The sequence below is a fragment of the Mesocricetus auratus genome, unplaced genomic scaffold, assembly GCF_017639785.1.
Source record: "Mesocricetus auratus isolate SY011 unplaced genomic scaffold, BCM_Maur_2.0 Super-Scaffold_100019, whole genome shotgun sequence".
Classification (NCBI taxonomy): Eukaryota; Metazoa; Chordata; class Mammalia; order Rodentia; family Cricetidae; genus Mesocricetus; species Mesocricetus auratus.
This window is the reverse complement of record NW_024429200.1, coordinates 35,764,647-35,785,253: the sequence shown is the minus strand read 5'-3', so window position 1 is coordinate 35,785,253 and position 20,607 is coordinate 35,764,647. Positions and strand designations below refer to the sequence as shown.

The following is a 20,607-nucleotide window of genomic DNA, read 5'->3' as shown; positions in this document are numbered from 1 at the left end:
CTTTGTACTTATACAGATTGTACTGTTCTTATGAATTCATCACATTTTGAAATGTACATTGGTGAGATATTTTTAAATGAAATCACACTTTCCCTTTGGCAATTTTAATAACTTTAAAACAGATGAAAAATTTAAAGCCTAGGTTTGAAGAGGCTAAATCAGATTTCCAGGGCTGTAGAGCTGCAACTAAAGCCAGAGAGTCCTGTGCCTCAGATCAGTCTACCTGCTACTGACTGCTAGAGAGCGTCAGCATGGTGCTGCCATGTGCCCGTGCCAGCGAGACCGTTGAGGTGATACCGCAATCATTGCGTGTATTTGGAGCTCTGGGTCAGCTACACATGGTAGTTTCTAATATTACTGGTTTTATAATGTTCAACATTTCTTTTTGAATGGCACCAACTGCATTTATTTGTTTGTGGTGCTTAGGCAACATCACCCTTCTGAAGCTGGTATTTTAGATGCCTGTGTTTGCCCTTTTAAGGGAGGAAGGTTTGCGAGAACATTCCAGATTCTCTTTCCATTTCATCCCTCTCACTTTATATTTTCATTGAATGAGTAGAAGCTGCCACACAGGTGGTGTGGATTACACACACACACACACACACACACACACACCCTGTGCCATATTTGAGCACCACTGTTCAGGGTGCTAAGTGGGTTAGAGTTGCAAGTAACTTCCCCTTCTCATCTGCTGCTACCCCAGAAGTACAGCTCTCACTGTGCGGGGTGTGTGTGTGTGTGTGTGTGTGTGTGTGTGTGTGTGTGTGTGTGTGTGTGTGTGTGTGTTCAGGTGCAGGTGCTTGTACATGTTCACATGGGTATGGACCAGAGGCCAACTTTGTTCTTCAGGAGCCTTCCACCATATTTTTTGAGACCAGCTCTCTCGCTTGGACATTGCACTGTATTAAATAGACCAGATGGGATGGTTAGAGAGGCCAGGAATTAGCCTGTCTCTACCTCCCTGTTGCTGTTATTGTCTGAGGCAGAGTCTTTGGCTTCTGAACCAGTCTTGCTGCCTTCAGCCTTCCAAGTGTTGGGATTGTAGGCATGTGTACCTTACCTAGCTTAGCATAGTGTCTTGATTAACCAGTGTGGGAAGAAGTAGATATCTAAATTGAGGAAATTTTCTCGCCAAGCAAAGGTTTGTCAAATAATTCAGTGAAGTTGCATAGTATAAGGACACTAACATTAGGCATAAACATCTGTCTGTCAAGCTTCTTTAGAAGAAATCTATGGCAGCCTCATTCTGTATCCTTAGAAAGAAAACTTTTATCCAATGCTCAGCTTTGGTACACAGCATTTCTATTCTTAAACATTTAAGTTCTTATGACCTTTCTGGCATACAAGCAATTCAGATTACAACCTGAATCCCCCCACCCCTTCAGTAGAAAAGCAGTGTTTTAGTGTTTGACTGTTTCCTAGTTTTCTGGTTTCTAATTAGTTTGTGTCCTTGGACAGAATGGCTCTCAGAAGATGCATGACTGAAGACACAGGCCATTTGTATCTGTGTGGACGGATTTTACTAGTTACGCATACTATAATTATGACTTTTTTTTTAAAGGAGGAATTCAGGGAGCTTCGAGAGCAGCCGAGCGACCCTCAAGCGGAACAAGAGCTAATTAATAGTATTGAGCAAGTCTATTTTTCGGCGGACCCATTTGATATTGTTCAGTATGAGCTCGAGGTAAAAAGAAACTTTGATTAGAACACATCTGGAGCTTATTTTCTCAGTGCATATGAATGAACTTGTGAGATCTGAAGTTTGGAGGGATGTCGTGGTTTTTAAAACACTAACAGGTCTGTGATTATCACAATATGAACTTAATGAACTGCCAGCCCATGTTATTAAGTGCAGCTTGAGAATGCTGGTTAAGAAAGGGCTTCTGTGCTTTGGGTTTTTAATTGCTGGTATGCAGCATGTTGCTATACTGCTTCTCATCATATTTCCCACATACCTACATGTTCAGAAAATGCTATCTAAAATAAAATGTAAAATACGTGCTTAGCAAAGCTGTGTAAGACTTTTTGTTTGTACACGGGGCCTGACTGTAGCTGTGCAGACTGGCTTCAAACTCCTGGGTGTAGGTGACCCTCCCACTTCAGCCTCTTGTGTAGCTTGACTGGAGCGCTAACTCTTGATCATGGATGTGTGTTGTGCTGAGAAGCCTTCTGTACACAGTCTGATGCTGACAGTATAAACTTACGGGGACTCCATGAGAAAAGTCAGAATAGCAAATGCATCTTAAACCTGGAATCTGTTTCCTAATATACACAATTGCATGTTTTTCATGCTGACTAGAGTGTTGCCTGTCACATAGTATTCATTTTATTCCTAATATTCCAGAGGGAAAAGTCTACGTTGAGATTCTTGTGCTTAGGGGTGGCAGGCAGAGTGGGGGATCAATGGTAGAATCTTTTCTTATTTTCTCCTGGCCCAAATCATTTATAAACACTTTGTGCCGAGAGACCAGGTGGAGTCTGGCTTCTTGCAGCAGAGTAGCAGCAGTGGGTGGAGCAAGGCGGAACGATTGTGTAAAAGAGATTTCTAGGCTTTTGTGACTGGAGTTGTTGGAGTTGTGCAGAAACATTGGAGGACAGTGGGATGTGCCATTGTTGCATGTACTGTTTGTATGTTTCTGGTTAGAAAGAAGTGCTCTGGAAAATGAAAACAAATTTAACAGTTTAGTTTTTATTCTTCATGTGTGTGTGTGTATACATACACACACACACACACACACACACATATATTATAATTTTTTTGCTGTAGAAGCTCCCACCTGTTTTCAATCTGAGTTTTTATTCTTCATATACATGTGTGTGTACATACATATATATATATGTATACTGTATAATTTTTTTTGCTGTAGAAGCTCCCACCTGTTCTCAATCTGCAAGAGTTGGAGGAATACAGAGACAAATTAAAGCGACAGCAAGCTGCAGTAAGTAAAAGCATTTCTTCCTGGTGAAACTGTCCACGCAACAGAGATGTAATGTTCATAGAGAAACACTGTACATGAATGTATACATATCCTGTTGTCCATCATGATTCAGATGACATGCTTGTATTGTTTTATGTCTTTGCACTTTTCCTGTTGTTGCTTTGATAGGTTTCCTTTTAGGGATAGAGGCACTGTCTCTGGTTCCTAGATGTAATCAAAGGGTTTAACTTTCAGATGAATAAGCACCTACAGGTGTCTCTCTTGTGTATATGACTTCCCTACCCAGGATTTTGTAGTGGAGCATTTTTTAATCTCAAAGTAAACGTCTCCTTTACAGTTGAAATATATGTACAGAGAATGTAGAACTGAGAAAGTCATAGTTGTCATTTTGTGACTATGACAGTGGGCAGCTTGCTTAACTCCACTGACTCTTGTTTTACTTGTACAGTGACAGGTGGGCCCACATTTCCTTTAATGCTGTGACATTCTGTAATTCTATATTCCCTTTGTGTGAGGCTGAACTTGCTTCTATGGTAAAGTCCACTGAAAGATTAGTTAATAATAAAATGGTCTTGTTAATTATTTCAAGCTAGAGGAGCAATAGTAGAAAATATCTGTTTGGACTTAGCACATGATTATTGCTAACAATCTCCAAGTCACGGAAATAAATGCTTCTGTTTTCTGTTACGTGCAGAGGCATGCCAGGGGGTCTTGGTGGGGGTGGGATAGCAGTGTTGGGTACAGTGCAGACTACTCAGTTTTCCTTGAATAAAATTTGACAGGTTCTTTCTGCACACTGCACACATTTCCATATGGCAGATTTTGTACGGTAGAGCTACAGCTCCCTCACTTCATTTTCTTAGGGCTACTCCTCAACACCTATGGGAATTGTGTTGTTGGAATTAAGCTATTGTTAGCCTTTCCAGGATCTTCAGGATTCTCAAAACAGTATTGAGAATTAACATTGAGGTTTTTTCACTAACTGGTCTAAAGCCTGTTTATCTTAACTTTAATGAAATACGTCCTAGACAAAAACAGTCCATGTATGCAGAAAATAATTTACATCATTTCACATATGTTATATGCAGGTTAAACAAACATAAAAGGGTTAATGGAGTTATTTAATGTGCTTAAGAGTTTGATCTCATAATGGCCTGGGGAAGGGGAGCTAACTGTGAACCCACTAAGTACCTGTGTGACTCAAACTTGGTACTAGATGTCGTGGGTAGTTGAAAAGGCCCCTAATGTTCAAGAGCCTTATGTTCATACCCCTTACAGTATGAACCTGTGCACATTAATATTATTCATGGAGTAGTTGAAGGACATCTTCATATTCCAACCAATTGACAAACCCAAACAAATCGACGAAGAAACCCATGTATTTTTAGCTTTTCAAAGTAGGGGAACAAATGACTTGTTTATTTTGTTATATGGAGCAAGCAACTTCTCTTCCCCAGAGATTAATTATCTCTGTAAATTCAGTTAATTAAGTTTGTCTTAGCAAATTCATTCATCTTTCCAAACCCGACCCTTCCCCCTTAAAGATGGTTATTCTTTTCTTTCTGTTTGTTATCACAAAATGAAGCACATATTCCCAACATTCATAGGACTTTTCATTGAGTTTCTAGTGAGGTTATGTCATTACTGTGCTAATTTATACTTACTTCATAGCCTAGGTAAATGTTTACTGTCCTAGAAGTTATGGGGGAGGGAGTTGTATTATTGGCTAAAGTTTGAAATATAGTATAGTAGAAAATGTGAGGCATTTCCATTATTTCTTCTATTTGATTGTATGTTCTTGTAGGTCTCTAAAAAAGTAGCAGATTTGATTCTTGAAAAACAGCCTGCTTATGTAAAGGTAGGATACTCTTTGCCACTTGTAAAATTTTAAAATTGGTTGAGTGACTTACCTGAAACCTTAGATATTACAATTATTGTTTTGTCTGTATTCCATATCAGTATAGTGTGTGTGTGTTTGTGACATTTTACTGAATTGAATATAAAAGAACCAATGAAAATTGCTTTCATGAACTTTGTGTCAAATGTATAGATTAGTAACTCAATCTGGGTCAAGTAAAAATATGTTGCTATTTGGAACGTAATCTATATAGCTGATTCTCTGTCCTCACTGGAAACAGAGAGCCTATGTTGGAAGGATGGTTTGGTGGGTAAGAACACTTGAGACAATGATTCCAGAACTCATGTGAAGAGTTGGGTGTTTTGATGAGTGTGCCTGTAAACCCAGTACTGTGGGACAGAAGGATCACTGCAGTTTGCTGGTTGCCAGCCTAGCTCTGGGTTGAGAGAGACTCTATCTAAAAGGACACACAGTATCCTCTGGCTTCTATATGCATGCGCTTTTATTTGCATGCGCTGTTTGCACGTAGTGCACACAAAGCCAAAAAGGGAGGAAAGAAAAGAATTGAAAAGCTCAAAATTCATGGAAACGCTTAGCAAACAGAAATCAGATTTGCCATATCCTTAATTGCTTTGTAAAGTTTTGTTGGACAGAAGCACATATAAATGGATGTATTATTGGTATGTTATTCCTGCCTGAAACAAATTGTGTTTAGATTTCCTTACAAGAGTCACTAAATATTTTGTCATTTGTCATTGAGGAAGTCAATGGGAAGTAGTTTTAAATTACTTTTCATGTAATATGGTAAGAGTTTTCAAGTTGGAGTATCTTTGTTACTAGCTTGTTTTCAAAACCACTCTCCTTTGAGAACACAAGAGCTTTTGCTGTAGTGTCATATTAATAGGAAGAAAGCAAATGCCTGAGACCATGATCTGTATCTCATCTTCCCGTAGGAGCTTGAAAGAGTTACATCATTGCAGACAGGTCTTCAGCTGGCTGCTGTTATCTGCACAAATGGGAGGAGGTATGCTTTCCAAGACTTTGTTTGCTAAGCTCAGAACTATTTCACGAGCAGTTGTGAACTGATTGTTGATACTGTGGCTGTGATAAGTAATAATAGGATTGTTTTGAGATGCCTATTCTTAGTCTCTGTGCTTGGTTTACCATGGGCCACTAGCAGTTGATGGGTTGATAATGGTCCCCCTCCTCCCCGCCATGTCTGAGTGGTGCTCCTCATTTCAGTAGTGCCCTGCTCATTGCTTGTGTAACTGCACTCCTGTTGTAAAGAAAGTGCTCACACTGTTGTTCCCTTCTGCAGACACTTGAATATTGCAAAGGAAGGTTTTACTCAGGCCAGCTTAGGCCTTCTTGCAAATCAAAGGAAGCGTCAGCTGCTGATTGGACTTCTGAAGTCCTTGAGAACCATAAAAACGTTGGTATGTATGAATCACTTTTCACAAGTTAAACCTTGCAAATTAGAGAGATGGTTCAGCAGTTAAGAGCCTGAGCTGCTCTTCTAGAAGACCAGAGTTCAGTTCCTAGCACCTACCGCAGGCAGCTCACATCTGCCTGTGACTCAAGGTCAGTAGGGTCTAGAGCCTTTAGCTTCTTTAAGCACCTGTACTCACACGCTCATGCTCCCTACTCCTGCATACACACAATTTAAATAACAAAAACAAATCTTAAAAACATAGTGGTTTCATAACTGAATCAGATTGATCTTTGATTTTTCCTTTTCAGCAAAGAACGGATGTACGCTTAAGTGAAATGCTGGAGGTAAACAAACAAACCTTGTAAATTTCTTGTTGCTGAATTAATACTACAAAGAAAAATCATAAAGGACAAAATGCTCATCTGTGTTTTTCTTTGATTAGTATCTGTCATAAGGAGAATATTTAATAGGACAGGTACTTGAACTTTTTTTTATTGACATATTTGGAAATGAAGTGCTTGGGAAAACATTTTTCCCGAGACAGGGTTTCTCTATGTAGCCTTGGAGCCTGTCATGGAACTAGCTCTTATAGTCTCCGAACTCACAGAGAGCCGCCTGACTCTGCATCCCTAGTGCTAGGATTAAAGGCGTGAGCCAGCACCGCCTGACTTTGTGTACTGACTTTAGGCTTTTGATTTCATTCAAACAAACCAATTAAATTTCACAATTAACGTACAAAAGTGACTTGTGAAATGGCTACCATTTTCCTTGTATTTGATACCTCTTATAGTAATTAGTTTCCTGAGCCAGCCATCTGTTTCTCTTTGATGTTTTCTGTGATAGTAAGGTTTACTAAAGCATAATGACATCTTAAATATTATAGGAAACTTATACTTGATCTTCATGAAGTAGGTACTTTGCCATTATGTTAGCATCCATGGTGTTTGAATTATATCTGTTTAATTTTAATACAAGCATAAAGAAATATTTTTGTGATTTTTTTTCTGTATAATCAGTATTCTAAACTAGAACTACTAAACTAGGGTCTGAGACATCTGTGGGAAATACTAATTTGGCATGAAATTTCTGTTTGTATAACAGCATGTTCTTAAGTTACTAAGTTAATTGATTACTCTGACAAATACCTGAGAACTATTAGAAGGGAGATTCCCCCAGGGCCTCAGCTCATGGTCACTTGGGCCTGTCATTTTTAAGGCTGCAGTGAGGCAGTGTAGCATGGCAGAGGACCTAGCCCACAAATGTTACTTCACTCACTCCTTGGCAGCCAGGAAGGGGAGAAGGATGGACAGGGGAGGAGCGAGTGATGGGGGTTCAGTATACTTCCCGGGGCACATCCACAGTGACCTGCTCCCTTCCAATTGACCCTACTTCCTGAAGGCTGCACCACAGGCTGGCCACCAAGACTATATCTGTCACATGGGTTTTTGGGAGACAGTTCCATTTTCAGCTATGCAGTTACCAATATTTATTCAGAAATATTTATTGATTGGTGGTAAATAGTTGAAATTTACTTATGAATAGAATGGAGGCTGTTTGGCACATTTTGTAGAAACATCAGAAGTTACCATAAGAGCTAGAGAAAGCTCTCACGGGAAGCAGCTCTGACTTTAAGTCATGTTCTCGGGGAAGTTGTTACCAAGGATTTGGAGGAACAGAGTTGTTGCAGTTTTTTCTCTATTTAGGTAGATTTTAGGCCTGAGGTTAGTTGCCTCTGTTGTGTTACTTATTAGCCTTCTGATACTTGTTTAAGAGACTTATTGTTAGGTTATCAACAGCATGTGTGTTAATCAGGCCTTTTAAGGACTTGTTTCTAGTCTAATGGCTTCTCTTCTGTCTTAAGGAGGAGGACTATCCAGGAGCCATTCAGCTGTGTCTGGAGTGTCAGAAGGCTGCCAGCACTTTTAAACACTACAGCTGTATAAGGTATGGCAGCATACAAATTTTAACCTGATTCTATGTCAGTGATTTTTATTTAGGACTTGTTCAACATATGACATTAACTAGCATTCAGGCTTAATATGGAGTGCTGGGTTTAACATGTGTGTCCGTCAGTGGGCACGACAGTAAAATAATGTGCAGCTGGGAAGGTCTGGAGGTGCACGTGCTTTTCAGTCCTGCCCCTTGTCACCTCTCGAATCTCTTTTCATATTCTTTCCTGTCTGAGTGATGTCATTTTTGTACAATAATGGGTGAGAATAAATCTGCTCCCATCTTCTTTGCATCTCTTCAGGATCATTCCTCTAAGTCAGTGCTTCTTAGCTTGTGGGTCAAATGAACATCTCACATATATCGCATATCAGATATTTACATTGTGATTTATAGCAGTAGCAAAATTAGAGTTAGGAAGTAGCAACAGAGTAATTTTATGGCTGGGATCACAACAACACGAGGAACTATACTAAAGGGTCGAAGCTTTGGGAAGGTTTGGAACCACTGGACTAAGCTTTGTCCATCATAGAAATATTGAGCATATTATTACAGCTTGTTTTAAAGGTCCACATGGTTCAAATGGTTGGTCTTTTGGAAAATTTAAATATTATTTCTGTTTATATAATAATCAACTTGGTGGTATTTAATAATTGCATTTTAATATGTTTTACCTTTTATTTGTAGTGGATATTTTAGCTAAACTGGCTGCCATTATTAACTGTCCATATTGAAAAGCTTGACAACAGCATTTGCATTTAACTAGATTATCTAAGTGAATACAGAGTTTCCTCTTATGTGTTGTCTATACTCAGGAGTTCCTTTCTTCCCTTCTCCCTCCATTTTTTTAATTAAATTAGAAACAAGCTTTTTTTTTCTTTTTTTAAAATTTAAAATAGAAACAAGCTTTTTTTTCCTTTTTTTAAAATTTAAATTAGAAAAAAGCTTGTTTTACATGTCAATCCCAGTTCCCTCTGGTCCCTCCTCCCCTGCTCCCACCGACCCCATCCTATCCCCTTTCTGCTCCCCAGGGAGAGTGAAGCCTTCCATGGGGAATCTTCAAAGTCTGTCATACCATTTGGGGCAGGGCCTAGGTCCTCCCCTGTGTGTCTAGACTGAGAGAGTATCCCTCTATGTGGAATGGGCTCCCAAATTCCATTCATGCACTAGGGATAAATACTGATACACTACCAGAGGCCCCATAGATTGTCCAGACCTCTAAACTGACACCTACATTCAGAGGGTCTGGATCAGTCCAATGCTGGTTCACCAGCTATCAGTCTGGACTCCATGAGCTCCCCCTTGTTCAGGGCAGCTGTTTCTGTGGGTTTCTCCAGCCTGGTCTTGACCCCTTTGCTCACCACTCCTCCCTCTCTGCAAATGGATTCTAGGAGTTCAGCTCAATGCTTAGCTTTGGGTGTCTGCTTCTGCTTCCATCAGCTACTAGATGAAGGCTCTAGGATGGCTTATAAGGTAGTCATTGGTCTCATTATCAGGGAAGGACATTTAAGGCAGCCTCTCCATTATTGCTTAGATTGTTAGTTGGGGTCATCCTTGTAGATCTCTGGACATTTCCGTATTGCTGGACTTCTCTTTAAACCTATAATGACTCCCTCTATTATAGTATCTCTTTTCTTGCTCTCCTCTAACTCAATCTTCCTGCTTCCTGATGTCCAGGAAGTGTACCCAGGGCCTTGCACAGATACTTGGAAACTTCTGACATGTTCTGAGTTCCAAAAAAGAGCCTAGGGCACCCACTTAGTTGTTTTTATGGTGCATTTGTTACAGCAAATGCCTTTGGGAATCAAGTTATCGAAGCAGTTGTGCGTTTACTGAGTGTTTATGCCAGGTTTTTTGCTTTGAGTGTACCAGGACTGTGGGGACCACACATGTGCAGTCAGTACAAGCCTTTGGTGTGCATGGGACACACAGATCTAGAACTGGATGCGCAAGAGAAAGCCGCTGTGCTCCCACTAGAAGCACTTCGAGCTCACTCTCCTCCAGGATCTCCTGTGAGTGCCTGGAGGAAGAAGGGGGAGGGGAAAATGAAGAGGGTTAGGCCAAAATAAAGGAGTCAAGGACGAGAAACTCCTGCCCCATGAGTGAAATCTTAGTCTTAAAGATGGCAGGCAGAATGAGGACTGAAAATATCTGTTGTATTTCTCAACAAGGAAGTCATGACCAACCATTTTGGGGTCCTATTTAGGGAGAGTTGGCTGAAGTGTGGGTATAAAAATGAAGAAATTTTGTGAAAACACATGGAATTAAGAAAGGAACTTGAATATTTGAAAGTTGATGGAAAAGAATAAGAATTGGAAAGTAAAATAGAAGATAAAATGCCAAGACTTTGCAAGGATTGACTTTGCAAAGGTCACTGTCTGTTACAGGAGGAAAAAATGATTGTGGAGTTTGGAGGCAGGAAATTGAGAAAGCTGGTTAGCTGTTGAAACTATACTTTCCCTTAATTAAAAATTCTATTTTAGTTATTCTAAAGTAAATGTCTTATATAACAAGATTTGGCTGTAAAAAGTCTGAAAGTAATTCAGATTTGGACTTTTCAAAGTTCAGTCGGAAGTGCCTACCAAGAACTTTTATATATTAATGGATAGTGTGATACATGGAAGAGGTGTTACCAGACATGAAACTAAAGTGCTCTGAAAGAAGTCTAAATTGATAGCTGCTGTATCTTAGAAAGCACACATTGTTTGTATACGCACATGAGGGTGATATGGGGAGGCTTGGCTTTCCTATAAATGGGTAGAGTTGCACTTGTATGTACCAAGAACGTTGGGGTAGCATGAGCTCACCTTAGGTTCCCTAAGAAAATGGATGAATAGGGTTGGCCTTTCGGCGTGTGATTTATGAGAATGTGCAGTGCTGTGGGGGCTGGTGGTGAAGCAGGCCCTCTATGCCTGGTAGCAGCACAGTGTGTCTTGCCTGGCCATTCACTTCAGCTCTTTGTGCTGGTCCTTGTTCCTGCTTGGAAAAACTTACATTTCTTTCTTTTTAAGAAAAAATTACTCAGTTTTGAGGTTGATTTATAGTTTTATGTATTAATAGTCATATATTTATGGAGTACAAAGTGTTATTAGGATTTTCCTATATAACATGGAATGAATAAATCAAACCAGCTAACCTGCCGTGGCCTCAAATGTTTGATTTTCTGTGATAAAAAAAACACTTGAGTTTATTCCCCTAGCAATATTGATGTCTTTTGTGCAACAGATCTCTAAAATGAAGAACTTGCTCTATGTTATTAAGGCTTTGTGTCCTGTGGTGAGCCTGTGAATCCTCACTTTTTAGACCTGAGAATCACTAACAAAGCAATTTGATGCTCTGTTAATCTTAGGAGTAGTAGTTAATTTACACTTGAATCTCCATACTCAAATTTTAAGTACTATTTAAGTATTCCATTCTTGTTGAGTGCTAGAGAGTCGTTAATATTCCCCTAGAATTACTCATCTTTGTGTGTTTTGAGACAGAGGTGGCCTGGGAACTTGCCATGTATGTAGACTCGTCACAGGTTTGTGCTTCTGCCTCCCTAGTACTGGGATTGAAGGTGTGTGCCACCACACCTGCCCCCTTAGTAGTAATGGCCTTAAGAGAGCTACTTCATGATTTAGAACATTTCCGCATTCTGATGACTGTTTTTTCAGTCGAATTTGTATGAACCATGTATCTGCTTGGCCATGTTTTAATTTGGTCTTGATTGCTTGAGGGTTCTAGTCACATGACTCCTTTATTGGAATAAAATGGAAAGGTTGAGTTTGAGCGAAGAGGACCTAGTCTAAGAGGAGGTGCTGAGTAGATTAGAGACAACATCGTGATGACTCTTAATGGTTCTGAAAGCAGGAAAACTACATAAAGAAGTTTTCTTCTTTATGTGAGGGAAACCTCACATAAGATTCCTGCAGTTTACCACTCCCTTTTCCAAGAGACTCTCAAGGCACTCAGTTGGCTCCAAAATGAAAGGCAACAGATGCCTCTTCTGTGTCTTTGTTGAGATATGTTGTGTTTCAGCATCCTTAATAAACTAATACCAATTTTGCTCACTTTATGGCTGACAGAGAATCTCGGCAATGTTATTTGAAAATTCTCAAGTTGATTGACATGAAGTCATATAGTTGAAATTTGCTGAGAATAAGATTCAGAATGTGTTTATGTTAAAGTGTATCTGTGTGAAGTATTTAATTTCTTTTTCACTTGAAATTTTCTAGATCAGTTTCAAGGAAAGTTATCTGAAAGTCATAACTACTTTATTACTTTTTATTTCATTGGAGAGAAACTTCTTGACAGACCCTGAGAGCTCTGTGTTATGTGTCAAAAGTTTGTGAGTTGTCAACTAGTTTGTTGAGCACTGTACTTGTATCATAAAGCAATGTTTAAAGGATTTTTTTTCCTCAGACTATGACCTAAACAGTTTTGTGAACTCAAGTTCACATCCATGACACATCTATGGACTCATCTATGCTGAGGATTTTTCTTTGTTCCTCAAATTCACTGTGATTACGAATTCATAAAGTTTGGAGTTTTATGACTATTTAATGTCCTTAGGAGTAGACTCCAAGCTTTGTGTTGATTGATTGTCTTAAGTTAGGCAGGGGACTCAAAGGTGTGATTATATCTGAAGTCATCTTACTAGTTCTGCTTTGGAATATTGTAGAGACACTCCATGGCATCTCAGGGTTGTTGGTTTGGTTTTACAGTATTTGGAAGTCAGGTCTTCTTTGAGGTCTGTGGATAAATTCTCTTTCCCATGAGTAAATTGGGACCCTCTAGGGTGGCTGTAAGCTAAGCAGACTAGTATTTTCATGGATCATGACTATAAACTGTAAATTTGGAATTCCATTTACTTATATTCATTCTCAAAGTTTTAGAACTTTCCAGAACCATATAGAAAACTGTGATAATTGGGAAACAAATGATAAGCATGTGGTAGACTCAGGAAATCTTAGAGCTAGAAGAAGTCTTTTGGTGTTAACCTAGAGATCTTGAGGGGAATTGACTTGAAAACACCTGATTTGTAAGTACCAGGTCAGGCCAAGTTCTGCACCATGCTAATTATCTTTGTACTGTCTTGTCTCTTTGTATCATCAGGTTTGTACAAAGGTTTGATTTATTTGGAGTCTTCCTAAGACCAGTTTTTTAGAGAGAGAGAGAGAGAGAGAGAGAGAGAGAGAGAGAGAGAGAGAGAGAGAGAGAGAGAGAGTATGTGTGTGTGTGTGTGTGAGTCTAGAGCAGTTACATAAAAGCACATAATTAGTTAATTATGGGTACATTATCTTTACATTTTTTTAGCGATGCCCAGACTCAGCAGTAGCGTTCAGTTCATTCTGTTGTGCTTGCAGATAGCTTTAAAAGCTCTTAGCTTTCCATCTTAGAACTAGTGACTTTTTTTTAACCACAATGTAGCTTTTATTTATCAAAATGTTTATGGGTAAATCTTTTTAATATGCTTTGATTAAGTGACTAAAATGGCTTGAACTCAGCATTTCCAAGAGATACCCAAGGACTTCTTTAAAAGCTGCACAACTCATGCCCACTCCTTTATCACTAATTTCTTGCTGTGTGTATTTAATTAGTAGTCTATTGTGGTCAAACTGCAGTTTGAGATTTTGAGAGCCTTTTTAGTAAAATGAAACTGATTTTTACATTTTATGTTTATAGTCTTCTGCATGCTGTTTATACTACCATGCTCACTGAAAGAGAATGTTGCAACTATAAATAATAATGTCAATAAAACAACATGTAGATTTATAATTTTATGTAGAAACAACCATTTTTATAGTGACTGAATGAGTGTGAATGAATTCAGAAATGGTCCTTTTTCCTACAAAGTGGAACGGTTCCCTAAAAGAAGATGAGCACCGGTTGTGCAAAGCTGCTAAGTAGACTTGAACGTTTGTTCTTTAGACCATCAAAGACTTCATGCTGCCGGCTTTCCTTTCTGGTGAATTGCTTTGTCCCCGCATGGCTGTCTGTATGCTGGTCTCCCTGTGGTGTTAGCTCCTTGGCTTGCATTGAGAGGCTCTGCAAGGGGCCATACAAGGAGCCCATGGAGGAGGTCTACAGTATGAGGGTAGGATTGTCAAGGGTGCTTTGCATGGAGGAAGTCTACAGTATGAGGGTAGGATTGTCAAGGGTGCTTTGGCAATGAGGGTCCTCTTTAGTAAAAAGATGAAAATTTCTTCCAGAGGCTAATGACATCAGAAATAAACTTCTAGTTTTATATGTTTTTCTGCCCTTAAGCTACTACAGTGCTTTGATCTTACAGATAGTGAATTGTGCCTTGTGATCCTTCTATGTGCTGGGGCAGCTAGGAGTTTGAGAGTCAAGTTTATCATTAGCAGGTAGCATTGCAAAACCTAAGATTTCAATGTGTTGAACTAAATCTTTTTCCTCATTCTTACTACTTTAAAAAGTTGGTCTGCTTTTTTTTTTTTTTTGAGATTGAATTTCTTTTATCGGGCTTCAGAGACCTTTTTTGGTGATATATCATTTAAGTAGTATCAACTTGAAGTTTTTGTCTGTTACAAATAGGCCCTGAGAATTAGTTGTGTGTGCACTTTGACTAGATGTGTGTACAGCCCTGAACTGCTGAGAGGTAGTCTGAGTGTGGACCACAGCAGCCTTTAAAGTTTTCTGAGAGCTCATTGGGATGTCCCTTCTCGAGCATTGCTTGAGTGTTCTGTTTGTTCCACGGCCAGCCAGAGTGTGAAGATGTAGTCTTGTTTTGAAAATACCTCCTGGCCATTCTGCTTGTTTGCTTTGCTGTTTTTCATAGTTGCGTTTCTAGAATGACTAATGGACTCGAGTGCCGCTTATCATTTCTTACTGTGTTGATTTGCATTTGAATATCCCGTGTGCCAAATATCTGTTGGAGCCATTAGCCATATGTTCCTTTCACTCCGTGTCCTGCCCGTGTCAGTCTCATTGCTGTAACTTTACAGTAAGGTGCTGCTAGCCTCATTCCGTGGGGTTGTCTCAGCTGCTCTTAGCTCTTAGAAGCTGCTGCTAGTGCCTCCCAATAAAAAAGAATGCTTGCTCGGCCTTTGATTAGAGTTGGTTGTTATAGGCGATCACTTAGGTGAGCACATTGTTGGAGATTTTACCTGTTACCTGTCGTGCATTTCAGCCCCGTTTACTTCAGCTTGGCATTTATTACATAGATTTTGTTAGCCTTTCTAGGTATATGGTCTCATTCAATTGTATTTTTAAAGTTTGCTTTCTATTACTTTATTCCTGCGTTGTAGAAACTAACTTCATTTGTGAGATTTTACTTTTTATTTAAATGATGCCTTTTAATTTTAAAGTGTACCATGAACTTTTAATTCTTAATTCTCTATAGATTCTTCCTTTTGTTTCTTTTTCTTATCTATTTGTACTGCTTGTCATCAGCAGCCCACGTTACTGCACGTACTGTGGGTACTGACTTGCTGTTTATCAACCTTATTTATTTAGCATTTGATATTTAAAGATAGACACCTCTAACCCTCCTTTATTTATAGTGAGCTGAATTCAAAGCTGCAGGACACTTTGGAACAAATTGAGGTAAGGAAATTTACAATAAGTTGGGCAGAATTTTCCTTTTGAAGGTTTTTGTCTAGGCAGACCCAGCATTGTTTTCTGTTTATTTCTCTTGCCCTAGATCACTACATTCAAATCTCTTGTATTTCATTTGAAATGTCCATGCATAGTCAGATTAATCTACTTGTAAACTAAATGTTTCTAGAATTAGGGGGGCCTTAAAGCAGAATTTGAAATTATCATTATTTCTAGAAATAGTAACTCTCCAAACGAGGTAGCTATGTTGTCATGTTGTAGTATAACAGAAACACTTTACATGTGCCATGCTTTATAAGTAACTTATCTTTTTGGCACAGTAAGTTGATTTCATTGTAATTATTAACTGATAAAACCCTCTTAAATTCCAGAACTTCCCAGTATAATGTTCAGATCATTGAAAATATAGAAGTGGGAAGAGTAGGGTTTATCATGAAGCTGTCTCATCCTCCTATTTATATTCCAAATACTCCTGCCTTATTGGCAATATTTTCAAAGTGGGGGGCTCATACTACTGAGCAATAAATTACTGAGTTCCCTTCCCACCTTTAGCTTTCCTGACTTGGGTACTATAATTGTAAAAGTTATGATGACCTTTTGTGAAAGAAGACCTTGTTCATAAATGCAGTCATTTGCTAATTATAACAATGTCTGTGTCTGTTTGTTTGCTAAAACAACTGACTTGAATTCTGTAAGTAAATAGTACTCTGAATATTTTTAATGAGGGCTTTCTGTTGAGAACTCAGTATTTATTCAGTCTGTTTTTTTGTTTTTTTGGTTTTTTTTTTGATATTTCATGTCAGGGTTTCTCTGTATCCTTGGCTGTCCTTGGAGCATGATCTTTAGGCTAGACTGGACTTGAACTCAGAGATCTGCCTGCCTCTACCTCCCAAGTGCTGTAATTAAAGTCACATGACCCCCCCTGCTGGGCTCTTTATTAATTCTTAATACAAAATTTTATTCTATGCATGTAGAAAATCATTGCTTTAAAATTAAGTCATTAAAATAGAAACCCAGTAAGAAGTGTGTTTAAGATGGAAAAGCTTAATTGGTTGTGTTTTTTCAAAGTCAGTGTTTGGTTGAAAATTACTTTTTCTTGATTGCAAATCAATTATATTTTCTTATAATCCCAGACACTCAGTTTGCATAATTAGGCAATTTTAGCAGATGTTTGAGGAAATACAAAGCTAAGAAATACTATAAAGTCGGGTCTCTTGAAAAACTATACTTACTTTGTTTCTTCTGAAATGCCAGACATAGGTTCAAGGCAAATAAATTGATAATAATGTTCATTATTTATATGAAACTAAAGATAAAGCTTAATCATAATGGCTAATTATAATTTACTTATACTTGGTTTTGACTAATCCAGTATAATAGCAAATAGATATTAATTATAAATGAAGGGAAGGTAGTCTTAATATTTTCTTTCCATTGCTTTGAAGCCGGTTTCCTCATACCTCTTACTTTTTGTGTTCATTTCATAGGAACAATTGGATGTAGCTCTTTCCAAAATCTGCAAGAATTTTGACATTAATCATTATACCAAGGTTCAGCAAGCTTATCGACTTCTTGGAAAGACACAGGTTAGTTCTGAGCAGATGTAGTTCATAATTAGGACACCATCAACCTTCATGATTGAGTCTGAATATGATCAATGTGATGTCCTTCCAAAATTTCACTTAACGAAGTACACTGTAGTGCTGAATTGACTGTGGTAGCATGCTACTAAGAGTCTGAGTGTAAATAATATGACTGAAGCATACTAAAACTTGTTTTGAACTATGCTTGCCAAGCTTGATACTTTCACAATTTTGTGTAGGATTTAAGAAAAGTATGTTATACTTGAGAGACTGAGACAGGAAGATTGTAAGCCAAAACTGTTTTCAAACAAACAAACAATCACAAAGGAAGGGGGAAAAAGTACAAGCTAATTCAAATTCCATGAGAGATGACATGTAGTGTTTTGTACCTTAAATCTTGGTCCTGGGATATGGATCTTAATATGGGGCTTTGTTCCTAGACAGGCTAGCCTGACTCCTTCAAAGGGTGTATAAAATGTTCACTGGGTATATTTATCTGCCAGATAGGTCATTGCTTCTAGCAGATTTCCCCAATACTGAAGCTTGCCATGTAATGTGCACTCATTATTCAAAGTCTTCCATGAAAAACATGAAACAAGGGTCATGTCTTCTGTGTTTAGGATTATACATGAGAAACACAAGCTTTTTTTTTTCTTTTTCTTTCCTTTAAATGGTGCCATGTTTTGGAAGGAAATTGAAGTCTTTACCAATGTTTTGAATTGTTTACAATTTAAAATTCCTAGTTTTTGTATCTCATTAATTTTCATATCTTAAGCTATGTCTTGGGAAAACCATCAAGAGACCCCAAGACCAAGGCAACTCTTACAAAAGAAAACATTTGAGGGTTTGCTTACAGTTTCAGAACATTATTTTCAGTCATTATTTTCAATGTGGGTTGCATGGCAGCATACCGACAGGCATGGTGCTGGAGAAATAGCCGAGGGCTTTACATCCTGATCTGCAGACAGCCATGGGGTGGGAGTGGGGGAGTCCCTAGGCTTGAATTGGTCCTTTGAAGCCTCACACCCCACTGGCAGTGACACACCTCCAAGATCACACCTACTCCAGCAAAGGCCAAACCTCCTAATCAGTGTAACCCTGTCAAACAGTTCCACTCCCTGGTGACTAAGCATTTAAATACAGGAGCCTATGGGGACATTCTTAATTCAGTTCACTACAGATGCACACCTTACCTTTGTAAATGAAGATGCTGTTAGGTGCTAGAGGCAGTGCTACAAAGAGCTAGAGCCAGGGAAAGCAAGAAGAGTGGTGAAAAGTACTGATTTAAGTAGTTCGGCAGGAAGCTGACCATTGAGTGTAAGCGAATCTGCTAGGACGGAGACACAGAGCTACTACTGTCTATGAATAGACAGGAACACCAGTTACAAAGCAGAGCAGGAGCACAGTTTCACATTCATACTCAGCCTGGGTGGGGTGATGCCGTGCGTTTGTGAAAGGTTCTTTGCACACAGTCTTTACCATAGTTCATTGTAAGGATGATCATGGTCTATATGTTGTGGTTATAGCTGATGAGGGTTTTTTTTTCCTGTGTTTTTCAAATCATTTCAGATTTACTTAATACTGTGAGAGTGCATTGTTTGTTTTTTCTTTTCCTAGACTGCAATGGATCAACTCCATATGCACTTCACTCAAGCCATTCACAACACTGTGTTTCAAGTTGTGCTTGGCTATGTGGAGCTGTGTGCGGGAAACACAGATACAAAATTCCAGAAGCTGCAATATAAAGATCTCTGTACGGTAGGCGTTAGTTTCGTTATTGGTCTTCTCTCCCTTAGGTTGTAAATCAGTAACTGCTCACTTCTTTACATCTTCTGCCTGAAGATGCCACTAAAGTAAAAAGCAAACATGTTTATCATTGTTTTCTTCTTTTCCAATGTGGTTCTTCACACAAAGCAGGTGAGGAGTGGTCATAGTTAGAGTGTGCTTCAGCAGGAGACCTGGCTGACAGTAGCCCAGAGTGTGAAGAACAGAGGCTGACAGCTGGAAAAATGGTAGTGCCATTTGCTTTTGCAGGGCAGGTTGGGGAGCAGCAGAACCACAGACAGAAAGAAACCAGGCGTCTCCTTGCTAGTTGTCCTTTTTGGGTTTTTGAAGCATATCACTGTATAGATTCTCTCCCTTAGTCTCCCAAGTTCCCGAACTGTAGGCACATGCTACCGTCTGAACTTGTTGAGTTCCTGTTAAATATCAAGTGGCCTTGTTGGGGCTGTTGGATGAAAAAGCTTGGGTAGGTCAGGGCTGTAGCTGCAGAGTTGAAAGTCGTCTGAATCTACTTTTAGTTAGTGGCATGAGACCAGATAAGAAGATTGGAGAAAGGGTAAAAGCTGTTGGCTTGTGGCATTCTGGGTTTAGGTTATGGAAAACAAGATAAAGAATCTGAAAACGTAGCTAGCAGGGTAGGATGGCCAAGAGAGTGCGGTGTCATAGCAGTGTTCAGGAAGGGTTTGGAGGATGGCACCCTAGACTGAATGCAGTGACACCACATGGTGGATGTCATTGTTTACAGCTTGATCTCACATGGGACATGGTGAGCCTCTTCAGACTTCAGATAGGAAATGTTAACACTTCTAGGAAGTAGATAGCTGCTTTAAAATATATATGTATTTCCAGGAATTATTATGAAGAATCAGCTGATCTTTGTTCTCACAAGTTTGTGAAAAGTACAGAACAGTGTATATATCTTTTGGGAACTGGAGAAATTTTCTTATTTTTTGAATATTCTAGACCAGTGGTTCTCAGTCTTCCTAATGCTATGACCCTTTAATACAGTTTCTCATATTGTGGTGACTCCCAACCATAAAATTATTTTCACTGCTACTTCATAACTGTAATTTTTCTAGTGTTGTAAATTATAATGCAGGCACTGTTGTGAATCGTAATGTAAATGTCTGTGTTTTCCGATGGTCTTGGGTGACCCCTGTGAAAGTGTTGTTTTGATCCCCAAAGGGATCTTGACCCACAGGTTGAGAACAGCTGATGTAGAAGGTGTATTTGATATATTAGGGAGTTACTAATGACAGGTGTTAATGTGGTTGAAATATCTTTATAAGATAATTTTCTAAGTTAGGACTGTTTTAGTCATTTTGTGGTTATTACCTTTTGAGTCTGATATGGTTACATAGGTATATACTTGTCCACTTTTAAATAGAGCCATCATTTGATCTTTCTGATTTTAGAAACATTTATTTTTTAAATCATGTATATTTTATTACTGAAATAGTCATCTCTTTTAATTTTGGTAGTGTGGCTATAATTGGTGGATGA

The 20,607-nt window shown here is 38.8% G+C and overlaps 1 protein-coding gene across 2 annotated transcripts in view; it reads left to right on the top strand.

Annotated features, from left to right (window-relative positions):
• The window catches only part of Vps50 (VPS50 subunit of EARP/GARPII complex), an 88,454-nt gene that overhangs the window by 15,061 nt on the left and 52,786 nt on the right, over positions 1 to 20,607 (top strand). For both annotated transcript variants that reach the window (XM_040728538.1, XM_005082895.3), the window contains 10 exons: positions 1,562 to 1,684; positions 2,868 to 2,939; positions 4,744 to 4,797; positions 5,751 to 5,821; positions 6,116 to 6,233; positions 6,538 to 6,573; positions 8,091 to 8,173; positions 15,685 to 15,727; positions 17,227 to 17,325; positions 18,940 to 19,080. In XM_040728538.1, coding sequence (XP_040584472.1) covers positions 1,562 to 1,684; positions 2,868 to 2,939; positions 4,744 to 4,797; positions 5,751 to 5,821; positions 6,116 to 6,233; positions 6,538 to 6,573; positions 8,091 to 8,173; positions 15,685 to 15,727; positions 17,227 to 17,325; positions 18,940 to 19,080 — 840 coding nt within the window. The remainder of the gene's footprint in view (positions 1 to 1,561; positions 1,685 to 2,867; positions 2,940 to 4,743; positions 4,798 to 5,750; positions 5,822 to 6,115; positions 6,234 to 6,537; positions 6,574 to 8,090; positions 8,174 to 15,684; positions 15,728 to 17,226; positions 17,326 to 18,939; positions 19,081 to 20,607) is intronic.